Source organism: Ziziphus jujuba, chromosome 4 (assembly GCF_031755915.1).
Source record: "Ziziphus jujuba cultivar Dongzao chromosome 4, ASM3175591v1".
In the NCBI taxonomy this organism is placed as follows: Eukaryota; Viridiplantae; Streptophyta; class Magnoliopsida; order Rosales; family Rhamnaceae; genus Ziziphus; species Ziziphus jujuba.
The window spans coordinates 5147609-5166739 of NC_083382.1; the positions used below are offsets into that span (position 1 = coordinate 5147609).

Here is a 19131-nt window from a genome sequence, read left to right on the forward strand (position 1 = left end):
AAAAAATTTCATGGGCTAAAAAAACATGTTTATATTATTTGATAGGTTGAAAAACTAATATAATCTAAATATAAATAAAAGTTAAAAGAGATAAGTGCAACTCAATATAAACCAATAAAATAATAATATGTTATAAACAAGTTAAACAGCTTGGTACCCATAATAATAATTAACCAATATGTATTTGCCCTTGCAGCAAAAGGAGCACATCGAAAAAATGCAGCAACAGGTTGAAGAATTGAAGGAAGAAGTTAAAGGGTTAGTAATTAATGAAATATTCTCAGAAAAAACCTTCGCAAAAGTTGGAGTTGATTGATGCAATCCAACGTTTAGGTGTGTCTTACCATTTTGAGAGGGAGATTAAGGAAGGATTAGAAAATATCTATAACTCTTATGGCTTTCATGATGAAGAGGATGATGACCTTTACACTATTTCACTTTTGTTTCATTTGCTTAGGCAACATGGTTGTCATATTTCGTGCGGTAAGTTTCCGTCTCTATACACTTCAATTCATGTTTTATTTTTTTATTTTTTTATATGTGCTTAGATTTATTATTGTTATTATCATTATTATTGTTATTTTTTTTGCATAAGTAATTTTTTTTATTTTTTTATGGAGGATTAAAGCAATGAAGAGGAACTACCTATATATAATTAATTAATTAATTATACATTTTCATATAATCAAAATAGTACTATTTTCTATTGAGCTTTTGAAAGTTTATATATAAATTGGTTTTGGTTGGTCTACTATCTTAAGATCAATTGGATTTTTGGTTGTCTATTTTGTGAAAGATGTATTTAACAAGTTCAAGGACATAGATGGTGAGTTTAAGACATCCTTATCTATTGATGTTCCTTCCATGCTAAGTTTGTATGAGGCAGCACACCTTCGCATGTAACACCCTGTCCCAAAGTACAACGGAAATTTTCCAACTTTGACCGAGGTTGACCGTTGACCATTGACTTTGACTGTTGACCGTTGACTGAAGGGGTCAAAAGTTGACTTTTTGACTCGGATGGAATTCTAGGTTGACTAAGATACCGTTACGAAGTACACGTTGGCACGAGTTCGTAGACTAGTAGCACGTCGAAAACGGAGCTACGGTTTGAACGTTATGGACAAAACAAGTCGAGATTCAAACTGTCCAAAATGTGCCGGGAGTTGACTTTTTATGGTTGTAGAATTTTGCTTTGAATTTTGTATGATTGTAAAGTGCTAGTCGATACAAGTTCATAGACTAGCGGTACGCTTAAATTGGACATCTGGTTAAGAAGTTATGGACATGTGAAGTTTTCCGAATACCGTAATATTTTAATATATCTGGCTTATGTGAACAGTGACTCCATGTGTCGACATCTGAGAGGTCCACATGGGTGAACAATGTCACCCACGGTGGCTTTTATTTTGGCAAAACGGGGAGGGAGGAGAGAGAAAGAGAGAGAGGAGAAAGAGAAAGAGAGAGAAAACCACCGGCCGCCGGAGTTGCAAACTTTTTCCGGCCTAATCTTACCACACGCGCTGGCCAGGCAGGAGCACCTTTCCATTCCTGGCCAACCCCCAAAATTTCACGGCCAACCGACCGGCGACGCGCTCGGATTGGGGCTTTTTCCGGCGGTGCCGATTTCTTCAACCGCCGAGATCTCCACATTCCGTCCTCCATTCTTGTCACCGCCGGTCCCGTTGAGACCCTCTCCCTTCAATCTACAAAAATCCAAAAAAATCTTGGCCACTAGCCACCGCACGCGCCGCCGGTTCAACGGTTGCCGGTGACCGCGACGGCTCGCCGAAGAAATCACTATTCCGGTGAGTACCCAGTTGCACCACCAGTCCCTCCCCACTAATTCCGACCTCCTGAATCCAAATCCGATGTCTTTTTCCTCCAATTCGCGATGGTTTGAGAGAATCGAAGAGTTGAATCCTGAAATCTTTCCGGCGAGATTCCGGCCACCTCGGGTCCGATTTCCAGGAAGTAAGATCGGATTCGTAATCCTCGTCACTCAAGCTTCGATTCGGTATATTACTCGTCAATTTTGGTTGTCGTTTGTGTTCGCTCCCCGGGTACCCATTTGGGAGTTACCTGATTAAAATATTAAAATAATTGGTTTGGTGTATTGTGGATGTTTTAGGTGCACGTGTGGGTAGTGGAGTTGATCCTGCGGAGGATCTTGATTGATATACGTGCTTAAGGTGAGTGACCCACCTTTAAAACTATTTTTTGGGTGATTAATTATATTTATTTGGTGCTAATTTGATATCTGGAATTATGCTCATGTGGTGGAATTTAAATATAATTGTGGAAAAAATATTATTTTATATATATACCTATTGATGCTAAACGAAATTTTGGGTTATTAAGAAATTCCTGATTATTATTATTGTGATTTAATTGTATTTATTATGCATGAACAAGGTATTTTCATTAATTAATTGTATCTGGATTTTAATATTATTTTTGGGCATGATTGGTTTAAATATTTCAAGGAAAATATTGGTTTAAATTGGTGGACCTTGTGATACGAGGAAAATTATTTGTATATTGTCATCGGTGGTTTTGTACCGAAAATGTTAAAGAAAAATGTGGGGGGTTGAATGTCAGGACCCGTCCAGAATTCCTTCCCCGGAACCCTAGTCAAGCCCTGATCCCAGGGAAACCCTACCGGACCCTCCAATGGAAAATCCGACAGAGCCTCCCCTAAGGGATTTACTTACCACAAATTACCTGCATTGAAAACACACTTCTATAATTGTCCCCTTATTCCTCCCACAATACTACAAATTGGTTCCACAAATTTCAGCACTTCAAAAAAAATAAAACAACAGCAGCAACCCAGTGCATAAATAAAAACAACACGTCCAATACAGTATACAGAGCATTATACGACAAATGTGGAATTTATAAAATGACAGATAAAGAAACAATACAAGATGGAGAGGAAAAGGGAAGAAAAACTTCTTGAACCTTCGGCAACGAACTGAGACGTTGGGCTCGCCCCGGACAATCAACGTCTCCAACCTGAACCTAGGGGAACGGAATTTAAGAGTGTGAGATGCTAATCATCTCAGTGAGTGACCCTATCTACTAAACAATATAATACTACAGTAATATAGTAGATAGATAATAATTAATTGGAAAATAATAATTTCTCTCAAAACCCTTACAATTCTCTCAGTTGGAAAAGTTCCCCTTTTTAAAACATTTTCACAAAACCCTTGTACGTACTTCCCAAAAACCACGGAACCAACAAATTAATAAACAAATAAATACCCCAAATATAAATAAACTGCAATAAATTATAATAAATAATTTTAGAACACCTTTGGAGTTTAAAACATTATTTGCAATTTACACCGACGCACCACACCATATACCGGTGATGCCCTCCGATACCCAGCGTCCTGAGCACCGACTGGCGGGGGGGTTAAAGAGAGAAACCTGCAACGGTCACTTCGGCGTCCCGACAGTACCGCTGCTAAAACCATCAACCTGGCCAAGGAGGGGGGCGGCTGTGCACAACAATAACCTTGCCTGCCCACGATCCAATGGCAACTCACGGGTGAAGTAATAACCGCACGCTAAACCACATAATAACCGCGTGCTATCACGTGTCCATACACCATACACCAGAACACCAATACTGTATGAGTGCGTCTAAAAATAAACAATAATAACCAACCGTACCGTTTTTCCAAAAACCACCGTGAGAAATACATTAAATTCTCACACTTACCATCCCACATATTTTTATTTAACAACCCGGTACGAAACAGCGATAACAACAAACCACAATTTCTTCGAAGTACGAGATGCAACCATAAAAATACCGCGGGCATAATTTATAAAATTTAAACAAATATTTTCATAAAATATTTAACCCAATTATGCCCGAAAAATAAATACTGAAAACCACATACAAATACCACCGAAATACACTTTGCTCATGCATAATAAATTAGTTAAACCACAATAAAACCATAACCAAATTGTACCACATGAGCATAATTTAAATACCAATTAAACATAATTAATTGCCCAAAAACGATATAAATTCCAGACACAATTAATTACTGAAAATACTTGCTCATGTGCAACAAATACCATTTAATCACAATAAAATAATAATCGGGAATTTTTTAATGATCCCAAAATTTCATTTAGCACCAATGGGTAAATATATGTAAAATAATATTTTTTCCCGATTGTATTTAAAATACGCCACATGAGCATAATTTACAGATATCAAATTACACCACATAAATACAATTAATTACCCCAAAAATATTTTTAAAGGTGGGTCACTCACCTGGAGCACGCAATTAACCTACGATCCACCACGGGATCAATTCTACGACTCACCGGTGCTCCTAGAACAAAATTCACAGACAGTCAAATAAATTAATATTTTAATCGGGTAAATAATACACGGTACCCGGGGGGTCAAACACAAACTTTAACCAAAATGGTCGAATAATATACCGAATCGAAGCTCGTGGGACGAGGATTACAAATCCGATCTCCATCGACCCCAATTCCGCCGGAGGTGGCCGGAATTTGGTCGGGAAGCTTTGGCCGGTTTTCAACTTGAGGGATCTTTCAAACGGTGGGGATTTTGGGCAAACTAACCCCGGAAATGGACTCAGAGGGGTCGAAAATAGTGCGATAGAGGTATGGGACGGGCTGGGTTGGTCGGAAACGGCGAGAATCGCCGAAAATATTTCACCTCATCGCCGTGACTTCGCCGGCCCGATCTGGGCGCGTCCGGCGGCGGCTGGCCGGGAAACTTGGTGGCCGAGGTTGCGAGGTGGCGGGCTACACCGGTGGCCGGCGCATGTAGCATTCCGGGGACTGAAATCCGGCCAAACACCGGTCAAACAGAGAGGGTGAGAGAGTCAAAGGAGAGAGAAAGAGAGAGAAAAAGCTGCGTGTGTGTTTTTGGTCTCTCGGGTTCGGGGAAGAAGAAGAAGGAAAGGGAAAGGAAAAAAAAAAGAAAAAAAAGAAAGTGTTTTCCCACGTGGGGAAAAGAAAAGAAAAAGAAAAAGAAAAGGGAAAATAAAACAAATAAATTGAAATTAATTAAATAAAAATATTATTATTTAAAATAATAATAAAAATAATTTGATTTTACACATGGTTGACATGTGGCATTTCACCATGGTGACACATGGTCACCTTCAGTAAGTCACACGTGGCACATCGTTACACATGTAAAAATAATATTAAAATAATACAGTATTTGAAAAACTTTACAGGTCCATAACTTTCAAACCACATGTCCAAATCGGACATGCCACGAGTCTATGGACTCGTATCGATGAGCACTTCACAATCATGCATGAGTCAAAGCTCAACCTTGCATGAATAAAAAGTCAACTCCGGCACCCCTTGGACAGTTTGGACCTCAACTTGTTTTGCTCAACACTTTCAAACCGTAGCTCCGTTTTCAACGTGCTACCAGTCTACGAACTCGTGCCAACGTGTACTCCCTAACGGTACCTCAGTCAACCTAGAATTCCAACCGGTTCAAAAAGTCAACTTTTTACCCTTTCGGTCAACGGTCAACAGTCAACCTCGATCAACGTGCATAAATTCCGACATGGTTCAGGACGGGGTGTTACATTGAATTTGAAAATGGTATAATTCCCACGGTAAATTTTTGAAAATTTTGGTTATTTATTTTAGATGCACTTATACAGTATTGGTGTTCTGGACTGTATATGTGGATTAACGCGAAAGTTATAATGTCTCCCGTGAGTTGCCATTGGACCAAGGGCAGGCAAGTTTGATATTGGCCATAGCCGCCCCCCTCCGTGGCCTGGATGACGGTTTCAGCAGCGGCGCTGTCAGGACGCTGAAGTGACCGTATGCAAGTTTCTCTCTTTAACCCCTCGCCAGTCGGTGCTCGGGACGCTGGGTATTGGAGGGCATCACTGGTATATGGTGTGGTACGTCAAGTATAAATTTTCAGATAGAAATTTCAAACCCTAAAGTGTTCTAAAATTATTTATTATATTTTATTACATTTTATTTATATTTGGATTATTTAATTATTATTTATTAAATTAACGATTCCTTGGTTTTGGGGCATACAAATAACGGGTTTTGCGAAAATGTTTTAAAAGGGGAACTTTTCCAACCGATTGAATGGTGAGAGTTTTCAGAGAAATATTATCTTCAATTAATTATTATTTATTTATTCTTAATTAATCAAGTGTACAATAATTATTATTATTGTTATAATTGTACAGTCGATAGGGTCACTCACTGAGATAATTAACATCTCATATTTTTTTAAATTCCGTTCCTCTAGGTCCAGGTTGGGAGACGTTGATCGTCCGGGGCGAACTCGACGTCTCAGTTCATTGCCGAAAGTCCAAGAAGCATTTCCTTCCATTTTCCTCTCCATCCTGTATTAGTTCTTTATCTGTCATCGTATTAATTTCATATTTACTGGCATAATGCTTTGTATACTGTATTGGACATTTAGTTATTAATTATGCACTGATTCCTGTTATTTATTTGAAGTGCTGAAAATTTGTGGATACAAATTGTAGTAAGGTGGGAGGAATAAGGAGATATTATTGGAATGTGTTTTCTGTGCAGGAAAATTTTGGTTAGTCCTATCCTTAGGGGAGGTGCTGCTGGATTTTCCGTTAGAAGGTTCGGTGGTATTTCCCTGGGATCAGGGCTTGTCTAGGGTTCCGGGAAGGAATTTTGGACGGGTCCTGACATCGCATGCATGGGGAAGAAATTCTTGATGAAACCCTAGATTTCACCACCACTCATCTTCAATCAGAGCTAAGTAATATGAACTCCGACCTCGTCGGAAAGGTCACCTTCACTCTTAATCGATCCATACGTAAAAACATACCGAGGTCAGAGACAAGATGTAACACCCCGTCCCAAATCACACCGGAATTCGTGCACGTTGACCGAGGTTGACCGTTGACCGAGCGGGTCAAAAGTTGACTTTTTGTCCCAGTTGGAATTGCTAGTTGACCAGGGTACCGTGGCGAAGTGCATGATGCCCCGAGTTCGTAGACTAGTAGCACGTCAAAAACGGAGCTACGGTTTGAAAGTTATGGGCAAAACAAGTTGAGGTGCAAATAGTCCAAAAGGTGCTGGGAATTGACTTTTTCTTGTGGTGTAATTTTGTTTTGACTCTTGTATGGTTGTAAAGTACTCGTCGATACGAGTTCATAGACTAGCGGCACGCTTAAATCGGACATTTGGTTAAAAAGTTATGGACGTTTGAAGTTCACCGGATACCGTAATATTTTATTATATCTGGCTTAAGTGCACAGTGATGCCACGTGTCATCACCTGATTGGTCCACGTGGAATGAACAGTGTCACCACGGTGGCTTTTATTTGACAAAAATCTCGGGGAAGAGAGAGAAAGAGAGAGAGGAGAGAGAGAGAGAGAGAGAGAGAAACCGACCGGCCGCCGGAATCTTCAAATTTTCCGGTCGATTCACGTTACACGTGTCGGCCAGACGGACGCCTCTTCCCATTTCCGGCCAAACCCTGAAATTTCACGGCCGTTGGTCGCCGGACGCACCGGGATCGAGGCGGCGAAGTTCGGCACCCGTTTGCCCTGTTTCCGGCCATTTTTAGGCCACACGCCCCAGCCACCCCTCACCACCTCCTCAAGTCCGGCCTACCCACCAAATTTCACGGCCACCGGACCTCCGACGCGCCGGGATCAGAGCGTTTTCCGGCGAGGGGCCAAAAATCTTCAAACCCCGATTTCTCCGCCGTCCAGCCTCCGTTTGCCTCACCGCCAGTCCCGTTGGATTCCTCTCCCCTCGATCTACAAATCTGCCAAAAATCTCAGCCAACGGCCACCGCCGGCGATGGTTGCCGATGACTGCGGCGGCTCGCCGGAAGTTACTGTTCCGGCGAGTACCCAGTCGAACCGCCGGTCCTTGTCCACTGTGTTCGACCTCCTGAACCCGAATCTGGCATCCTTTTCTGCCAATTCGCGATGGTTTGGGAGAATTGAGGAGTCGAAACCCGAAAGCTTTCCGGCGAGATTCCGGCCACCTCGGGTCCGATCACCAGAAAGTAAGACCGAATCCGTGATCCTCATCACTCGACTTCGATTCGGTATATAACTCGTAACTTTTAGTTGTCGTTGTGTTCGCTCCCCGGGTACCCATTTGGGAATTATCCAATTAAAATATTAATATATTTGGTTGGTATACTGTGGATGTTTTAGGTGCGCGTACGAGTAGTGGAGTTGATCCTGCGGAGGATCTTAGCTGATTTACGCGCTTAAGGTGAGTGACCCACCTTTAAAAATATTTTGGGCAATTAATTATGTTTAATTGGTATTTAAATTATGCTCATGTGGTACAATATAGTTATGGTTTTATTGTGATTTAATTTATTTATTATGCATGAGCAAAGTATATTTCGGTAATAGTCGTACGTGGTTTTAAGTATTATTTTTCGGGCATAATTGGGTTAAATATTTTATGAAAATATTTATTTAAATTGGTGGTTTAATTTTATAAATTATGCCCGCGGTATGTTAATTGTTGAACCTCGTATTACGAGAAAATTATGGTTTTATTTGTTATCGTTGTTTTCGTACCGGTTTGTTAAATAAAAATATGTGGGATGGTAAGTGTGAAATTTTGATATATTTTTCACGGTAATTTTGGAAAACGGTACAGTTGGTTTAATAATTATTTTAGACTCATTCATACAGTATTGGTGTTCTGGTATATGTATATGTGGTTCAGCGCGCAAGTATTATTATTTCTCCCGTGAGTTGCCATTGGACCGTGGGCAGGCAAGTTTGTTATTGGCCACAGCCGCCCCCCTCCTTGGCCGGGATGATGGTTTCAGCAGTGGTACTGTCGGGATGCCGAAGTGCCGTTTGCAAGTTTCTCTCTTTAATCTCCCCGCCAGTCGATGCTCAGGACGCTGGGTATCGGAGGGCATCACCGGTATATGGTGTGGTGTGTCAAGTGTAATTTTTTCAGATAAAGTTTCAAACCCCAAAGGTGTTCAAAAATTATTTATTATAATTTATTACATTTTAATTATATATTGGGGTATTTATTTATTTATTGTTTATCAAATGTTTGATCCCTTGGTTTTCGGGAAGTACGAATATCGGGTTTTGTGAAATTATTTTAAAAAGGGAACATTTCCAACGGAGTGATTAGTGAGAGTTTTGAGGGAAAAATTATTATTCCAACTGTTATTATTATTATTCATTTATTAATTGTTGGTATTAATTCGATTCCCTTATTTATTATTATTATTATTATTATTATAAAAGTGTTCAGTAGTTAGGGTCACTCATTGAGATGATTAGCATCTCACGTTTTTAAGTTCCGTTCCCTTAGGTGCAAGGGGTGATAGACGTTCTTCCGGAGCGAACCAATTCTCCGTTGCTATCGTGTTTTGAGAAGTACTTTCGTACTCATTCCTTTCAGTTGTATTATTTCTTCCATCTTTGTTGTATTTCTGTTGAATAGCACTTCATAAAGCTCTGTATATTATTTGGACACTTATGTTTTATTTATGCACTGGTTTACCGTTATTGTTATGAAGTGCTGTAAATTTGTGGATCCAATTTGTAGTTTTGCGGGAGGAATAAGGGGATGAGTATAGAAGTGTGTTTTCAGTGCAGGTAATTTTTGGTAAGTCCTACCCTTAGGGGAGGTGCTGCCGGATTTTCCGTTGGAGGGTTCGGTGGTATTTACCTGGGATCAGGGCTTGTCTAGGGTTCCGGGAAGGAATTCTGGACGGGTCCTGACACAAGACATTACATCTTAAACAAAATTCCCACAGCGAAACTTTGTTGAAGTTGGCACAATTGGATTTTAGTGTTTTACAAGCATTGCATCAAAAGGAAGTAGCCAACCTTTCAAGGTATGTCTAAAGCAACTTGAAAGTATCTCTAGTATTTTGTTTACAAAATCCTTCAAATGTGATCATGACAATATTATAGAGAGACTGAGTTTTTGGGCCTCTAATAAACCAAAAATCATTAAAGCTGTTTCACTTATTGGCAGACTGCTGAATGACATTAAATCCCATACGGTTGTTATATATATATATATATATAATTGTTACTATCTAAAAATATAATTAGACTAATATCATTTTACTTCCATACTAAATTACTTTTTGTATTTTACCTATCAACCAAACTGCGAAGATTTTCATGCTGCCTTTTTATGTTTCTTTTTTTTTAAAAAAAAAAAAAAAGAAAAACCAGTTTTGTAAAATTATGCATTTCTTTATAATGAATTTGACAAAATTCGCCTTACACACTTACATAAATGAAAGTTTTCAAAACAAAATTACTAGCATGGTTCATCAAATTCATAAGACAACAAGAGGTTTTTTTTTTTCTTTTTTTTTTAATTTTTTTTCTATGTGGTTTAGTTAATTAATTTCATTTCAAGTCATTTGAATTCCTTTATTACATTTTTACTTCGCTCTTATACATATACAAATAGCAATGATATAATTATTTCATATTGTCTATGCTGTTTGCAACTATATATTTATTTGTGTTTTTTGTATCTTTTTAATTGGCAGTTCGAGCAGAGGAGAGAACATTGTGCCTCGGCAGTTGAATGTTGCATGGAACAACATGGAGTTGAAGAAGAAAAGGCACATAAAATGTTGCACCAAGAAATTGAAAATGCTTGGAGAGATATAAACCAGTAGTTCATGAAGCCAGCTGCTGTAGCAACCCCTGTTCTTGACTGCGTTCTAAATCTTGCATGCGTGTCAAATGTTATTTATGAGGACAGTGATGGTTATACCAATTCTCATTTGATCAAAGACACCATTACTTTGCTGCTTGTCAATCTTATACCAATTCACGAGCATCTTCTTCTGTAATATGTTATCCTAGTTCTCTCTCTATATATATATAATCATAATGATTTCCTATTAGAACATCAAAATGGATTTTCCAGTAAATCTTTTATTATTAATTTTTGGATTGCTGTTAAAATTTAAAATTAGTGGATTATATGAGTTCGATAAAATAATAAAACTCTAAAAAGCAAAATGAAATATATTTTTAAATCTCAAGTATTGACCTTTAAAGCAATCCAAAAGTTGATAAGTAAGATTTTCATGGTTTTTCCATTACGTTGTACTAATAACGGAATTCCATTATATTATATTATATATATATAATAATTATAAAATAAAGAAGGAGAATTAGTCCTTTGTATTTTCTCTTTCGATCTCCTGTTTGTTTGTTGAGTTTATTAAGAGTTCATTAATAAGTGAGTTTAAATATTATATATATAGAATTATTATAAAATAAAGAGAGAGAATTAGTTCTCTGATTTTCTATTATGATTTCCAGTTGGTTTCTTGACTATTTTATGGGTGCATTAATAAGTGAATTTGAATATTCATGTTTTTAAAGCGACTTATATACTTTGTTGTAATATATACTTTAATCATTAGTAAAATATCACTTTGCATGTGAGTCAATTAGTTCTTTCAAAAAGAATATGCAATATTTGTTTAACAACAAAATGGCATAATTTATTGCTTACATGCAATTATTCATATCCAAATTATTTTATTAATGACAGATAATTAGGTCTTTTAAATATAAATTATATCATATATTATTAGTACTTCGACACTAGTTACAAAACCTCTTTATAGTTATACTATTTGGACAAAATTAATTTTATAACTATAAAAAGATTATAATTTACTAGAGTTACAGTGAAAAATATTTTGACTTCAATAAGAATAGTATCCATTTCGATGAGTTATTATATCCTTGCAATTTTATCAATATTATAATAACTTTAATGAATAAATCATTGTCTCAAGCGATTTTACATAAATATTTTATATCATGAATTTTTACTATAAGATACCATATATATTTTGCAATGAATAATTATCATTATGTAGAGATAAAATTCCTTAATATGAGACTTAAAAAAATTATAATTTATTATAATGTAGAGTTTATTCTTATTTATAACCAACTCAAATTAAGACTAAAATTTTTTATGACTAAATAGAGATTATTCCAATATATGATATTACTATAAAAAAAAATTTACTGTGTTTAGAACTTAAATGTAATGCATACTAACTATTAATTAATTTTTGTTATTTATTCATTAAAAAAAAACTATATGATATGCATCAATGGTTTACAAAAAATTGACTGGCATGAATAAAGGAATTGTAAATTCCAAAAAACAAAGAGGTTAACTTTAAATCAGAAAGGAATATATATATATATATATATATATATATATTGTATAATTAAAGTATAAAAGCATCTTTCGTAGAGATGCGAATTACAAAAATAAACATACCGCATAAACAAAGCAATACGAAGAGTATTTTTAAAAAAAATTACTATTTCATTGTAATTTTTAAAATAAATATCAAAATATTATGATCCAACTATTATCAAAATAAATATATATTAGAGATCTGTTAGATATTTTAAAATTTTTTAAAAAGCAAAATTTTTCTTAAAATGTCAACTCCTTCAAAAGAAAATTTTAATAAAATATTTAATTAATTGATAGTTATAAATGACTTTTTTTATGCATTGTCATTGAAAAATAATTTTATGTTTAATCATTCATTATACCACCTCTCAATTGGAGATGCTGTGTGACATTTGTGTCATGTGTTTTCCTTTATATTTTGTTTTCATGTGTTTTCCTTTATATTTTGTTTTCTTTTCTTCCACTAGATGTAAATAATATTATTTCATTTATTCAGAACGCAGTATGGGCATCACCACCTTATAAAGTCCATTTTTAGTATTTGGGTCTGAATTCTAACGAGCATAGTTGGATTGGATTTCAGGCTTGGGTAGGATCTAAACCATTTTGATTTCCCCCCCACAAAGAATGTAGACCATTTTCCCTATATATGTTTATATATATATATATATATATATATATCTATGGAAACTCTAAATAGTATTTGTAAACAGAGAGAGGAAACTAGAAAGATGGAGAAAAAATGGAAGGGAAAAAATAGAAGAATATAAGTATTCAGTAATCAAAGAAATTAAACAACACAGAGAAGTTTGTCACTATAAAGCATATCCATTAAATATAAGCTGGCAACATTTTAAAGTAAAGAGTTATATACAATGAAAGAGAGAAAACAGCAAAAACAAGCTGCCAGAAACGCAGTGCTGAAGCTTCTCTCACTGCATAACCCCTCAGGCTTGCAATTGCTCCCTACAATATAGCACTTGGTGTTGTGTATTGCGGCAAAAGAACAAATTTATACAATTGGTCACCAGGTACCAATAAATTCAATCTGCCAGCCAAAAGTACCACTGCAAATCGAACCAAAGGAAGCACCAAAAGCCTTGCAACAATGATACCGATTGTTGTCCTTTTTCCAATATTAGATTCATTTGGTCCTCAGCAAGCATTCCTCCAAGAACGATCATAGCACAAGGCACCATTGCATCTGCTAGATACGCTAGACTATCCGTGATGAAAGAAAGCACTGCATCATCTCCGAAAACAAATGCTTTCAACCCGGGAAATACTCCAATGACAATGGCCAACAGAGAAACAATCATCGGAGGCTGAAGAATGTGGCAGATTGGAGTGCTTCCCGCAACTATCCTTATCTTTCTCACCATCTTGGGCTTTGCCAAACATCTAATGGATTCAGTATTACAACCGGGATTTTCGTCGTCCGTAAATTCGAATTCCGGGTTATTCATATCCGGAACATCTGATATGTTATTGAAAAGCCTCGCTATAATAAGTGTCTTGCAGTGTTCAGTTACGTTGTCTTCCATTCTAGGCCATTCAGCTTCAACAAGGAGCGGCCTGCCAAGATCATTGACAGGCAATTCCTCAATCTCAATCTGAGCCTCAGCCTCTTCCTCGATTATTTCGTAGTACTCCAATGGCGGCTCCATCATATGGTAAACAAGGGTGTAAGCAAGGATAGCAGAGGCCCATTGAGAGAAAGCAACATAAGCCACACCAGAGACATGGCATTTTGGACCAAATGCGTTGTCCTGGCTGTGGCACATAGATGTAACAATGGATAGAGGGACGTCACCCGTGTTCCCGAACGCCGTCATGATGATGGTGAACAGGAAATATTGAGGCAGCGGCCGGGAAATGATGGCCACCAGCAATCCCAATATGCAGCCAATGGCAGTGCTGAGGAGAACAATGACGGGGATGAACCACCAGAGGGTAAAATTCTTCAGAGTAATGGATGGACCAAGGTAGGCAAGGCAAAAACATAGCAAAGACAAGTTTGCTTAGAGCTTGAGAGCTGCTTTTGGGACAAGTTGGATTTTTGGGTGGGCAATAAGCAAGCCAATCACAGCAAGAGAAAGGAGCTTTAACAATGGAAGTACTGCATCAAGCACATCTCTACCTTCAGATTTTATATCTCCTTGCTTCATAACGGCAAGGATGTTGAACTCCATTTGTTCCTTTTTTTTTTTTTTTTTTTCCCTCCTCGTGTTCTTGATCTATTTTCTGAAATTCCAAAGATGAAACTCCTTCTTGCTGCAATTGCTCTCAAAATCTCCTTTTCTGACTGAAATAATTGGATCAGGCTTAGAGGCTGACTGAAATAATGGGTTGGGTTTGTTCGTACGGACTTTTTTAATGTAGTAACAAGTTGATGAGTATCTACCTTGAGAGAATGGGCCGCGCTGAGCAAATACAACCTACATAAATTATGCCTGCAACATAACAAATACGTCAACCCCCTTTATGGGAACCAAAATTATGTATATAATGAAATCCTATGATGTTTAGAAAGAGACATGGACACTTAATTATTACAAAAAGAAAGAAGTAATCCACTAATCGTCTAATTGTAAAGCCATTATGCTTCATCAAAGGTCTTCATCCTTCAAAACCTATGTACAATTAGACATTAAAATATATTGCAAATTTAGTTAATTAAAAAAAAAAATATTTAAATATGAGATTCTTGTAATATAACTTGTACATGAGCAAATACATCTTAGCTAGTGTCAGCTCTCTTTATATATAAGTTATGGTTTTTCGTACCTTAAAATACTGAAAAATATTAATTTTGAGCAGAAAAAGAAAAAGAGTTTAATTATAAACTTTGAGGTAGCATTGCTTTCATGAAGATAAGATTTTGTGCAATAATAATTAATAATGCGATTATTGATTCGTAATGCACTATATCTCGTTTGTAGTACGTGCAAACTCTCGACCTTCTCAAGTAGTTTTTTGCTTCATGATCTTCTTCCTTGACGTTGCAATAATCCAATATTTGACGTTAAAATAATTTCCTTCTAATATCGAGAAACTATTAGGTGCTGTAGGAACGTTGCTAAGCGCATGGAAGAATATTGCAGCAATGGTGGTTTTGTCCTCTTTCTTGACGATCATTAATTGCTATGAGAGGGATATCGAAGTATTGCTCCAAGCTTTTTCCAAAGCCATAAAGCCAGTAATATATACACTATTGGTTGTAAGGTATATATGATATGCATATTTGCGTATATTCACCAAAAAATTGCGTATGGTATAAAAATTCTTAACCTATATATTAATTTGTTTTTATTACTTTAAACTCGTAAAATTATAAGTTGCATATGCATGTATAAATCTTTTCCATATAGTAATTAGTGTAAAAACAATAATTAAGTAGAAATCGTATAGTGGGGGGGGGGGGGGGGGGGGGGGGGGGGGGGGGGGTGGGTGGGGTTTGGGGTTGTGTTTGTGTGGTGGGAGGAGAGAGGGGAACTGAGAGATTGAATTCATATAAATAAATTTTCATAATCAATTAGTATCAGTAAAGTGCAATCAAGTAGTTTTTTCTGAGCAAAATTCTAGTCATATACTGATAATATTTTTCAATATTTTGAGACATATTACATATATATATATATATATTTTTTATATAAGATACTAAAATTTGATTATCTATTATGATATATTCATTTTTTTCTACATTATTGTTAATGCTATTATATATATATATATATATATATTAAAAAAAAAAAAAAAGAAACCATGGTTCCTTCTATTAGATTCCTAGTTCAAATCTCCTCACCTTTTATTTAAAAAAAATGCTAATACTTCTTAATTGATGATAATAAATTTTCACATTTAGGATAAACGAAACAACTAATTACAAATACAAATATGTTCATAATATTTGGAGTTTTTTTTTTTTTTTTTTTTGTGGGTCATCTTCCCAGATTTTTTTATGTTTCATAATATTTGGAGATTTTTTTTTGGGTCATCTATCTAGATTTTTGAGCACTTAATAGTCATTAGTATATCATCCTATATGCATAGAGCTTTATATATATATATATATATATATGTATGTATATATATATTTTTGATCAACTACAATATTGTTTTAGTCCTTGCAAATGAGTTGCGGAAAAATTTATATGTATACATATATACATATATACATATATACTTACTTTTTGTTTTTATGACAATATATATATATATATATATATTGAAATAAAAATTCGGACAACAAATATATATATATATATATATATATTCCTGATGCTATATACACTTTGTAATATTCTTTAATTTATATTAATTATTGTTGATTTTCATTGGAACAGGCTAATAGCAAGTAAACTACCATATGGAAAAATGTTACAGAGAGTTGCAGCAACTGTAAATATAAGTTCTATATCACGTATGTATATTGTTAAAAATGAAATGAAACTTTTTCCATCCTATTATTAATAATAAAAAGGAGACATATCACATATGTATATTGTTAAAAATGAAATGAAACTTTTTCCATTCTATTATTCATAATAAAAAGGAGACACACACACACACATATATATATATATATATATATTGAGCTTTTTATTATTTTATTTTATATTTTGCTTTACATCAGCCTCTCTCCCTTTTATATGGATGGGCTTCTCTTTTTCAGCTCCGGCGCCCATCAAACCAGACACTTGTCAAGAGCATAAAGTTGCATTACCCATATTAATTTTGGGCCCATATCAAACCACACTTGTCAGAATAATCTAACGAATGAAAAAACAAAAATAAATAGAATATAAAGAACAAAACACAGATATTAGAAAGCGAGTAAACACTCAAATTGGGTACTAATTTGTTCTTAAAAAACAAAAAAGATTAATTTTCCTTTTGATATACTTAATTTGTTTATAAAATTTTCAAGCTAGAATCACATATTAATCAAAACAGATGTTCTGTTTTAATGAACAATTTTCCCTATGTAATAGTAAAACTATTTCTAGCCATTCTCTAATTTATTATGTATATGTAAAGTGTTAATTGTACGTATTTCTTTCCATTTGAGAATTGAAGAAGTTGGAAAGTTATATCAATCTTTGTTAGTTTCCAACCAAAGAAAGCAATTATTTTATTTTATTTTATTTTATTTTTTTGTTGAAAAAGAAATCAATTAATTAAGTATAAGGCTGATCGCAGATCTTTTATAGTACTAATAGATCACTAACTTTGGCCGTGTCTTAGAATAAGATTTCAGTTTTTTAAAGCTCCTAAAACGGCTAAGGATTTTATATATGTGAATTGTATATAAGGGTTATTCTACTTGTGAAGTTCTCTTGTTAAAAAGTTTTTCTTTTTTTCTTTTTTATTCTTTTTTGGGTTTTAACCCCGCCTTGAATTATCACCAAAAAAGATCACTAATTATACACTTAAATATAGTTAACTTTGCATCTCAAATTACAAGGAAAAATATAAATTTTGCTAAAGTTGTCAACAATATAAAATTAATTGTATGTATGTATGTATGCATGTATATATATAGTTCTATTCTCTTGGGGGATGGACCCCAAGATATCTTGAGTAAAACATGCCTATTCTTCGTTGCATATGCGTGTGAAACAATTTTAACATGTATCAATACATGTCTTTTGCTTAGGATGTCTTGGGCACCATTGCAGGAGAAAATTTCCTTATTATATATAATGATAATTTCTACTTTAAGGAAATAGAAGTGTGTCTTGAATCCAAAATCTCATGGGGTGAGGGGCTTACGACTTTACCATTAGTGCAAATAGGTATAGATTTCGAAGGTTTTAGTATCAATAACCATCCCTTTATACCTGAACGTTTGGGTCATATAATATACTTTAAGTAATTGGTATCTTTAATTTTTATTCTAGTTAATTAAAGAAGTGAAATAGATTAGCCATGCATGGGAAGTTGGATATTTATTGAACACATAGTAAGATACCAATGCATGCATGCGTGTTTTGGATCCATGCCATGCCTAACTTTCAAACTAAAGTGTACATATTATAAAAAAGAGAAAGCCTTAAGATATATGAACAAACTCAAAATTAGACTATATCATATATGTATACATGTTTATATATATTGATGACAATATTATTTGATTAAATAGGTAATTTGAACCTTGTATTCTAAAAATATTTCTCAAAAAATTAATACAAGTATGAGCCTAAATGAAATCCAGACAACATTAATTTACTCAACTCCAACACCCAAAAAAAGACCAATCCAGAAGAAATAGGCAAACTCAAACTCACAAGTGCTACAAACCCTAGGGCCAAAGATGGCCTAACATTCATCAGCCAGTTTTGCAACAAACCTATTCCTTCATAAACATCCTCTTTGTAATGCTCAAAGTAGTCTTTTTCCCACTCCATCCAATCCGAAGGTGGTTGCTCATCACCCATCTCGAGCATCTTCATCTCCTGTATACGTATTCGAAGCTCTATCATGTTTTCATCCACAAGCTTCCCCTCATAATCTCTTCCATTTGTTCCCTTACTTGCAGCCACACTTAAACCACCGCCCCGCCTTTTCAGGCAAGGCAGGGCAGGCTGCATAAATGGTCGGTTTGGGATCATGAAAGGGGATGCAAGTTTAGTTGCCATTGATCGATGAAAGAAGGTTAAAGGCTCAATTTCTGAAGAAAAATATACATTGGAGATACTACTTAAATGCAAATGGGGGTTAATTAAGAGATTGGCTTATTTATAAGCGTACACGGAAGAGCTAATCAAGGTTCACTAAAAGCCATAAAGACTTAGAGACTAAGCATTAATTTTTGTGACGTAAAACGAGTAGAAAATAGAAGGAAAGCAACTTTCAAACGCGGATTAATT

The 19131-nt window shown here is 35.3% G+C and overlaps 1 protein-coding gene and 1 pseudogene across 1 annotated transcript; both read right to left on the reverse strand.

Annotated features, from left to right (window-relative positions):
• Nucleotides 1-13090: 13090 nt before the first annotated feature.
• LOC107416160 (protein PIN-LIKES 2-like) lies at nt 13091-14451 on the reverse strand (annotated as a pseudogene).
• Nucleotides 14452-18444: 3993 nt separating this feature from the next.
• On the reverse strand, nt 18445-18900 carry LOC107416152 (uncharacterized). The gene has a single exon (XM_016024611.3). The coding sequence runs from the start codon at nt 18898-18900 to the stop codon at nt 18445-18447; it is 456 nt and encodes a 151-aa protein (XP_015880097.2).
• Nucleotides 18901-19131: the final 231 nt, after the last annotated feature.

Bases quoted from the DNA above. Each gene is read 5' to 3' on its own strand.
- LOC107416152 (XM_016024611.3), bottom strand. From the start codon at position 18,900: ATGGCAACTAAACTTGCATCCCCTTTCATGATCCCAAACCGACCATTT.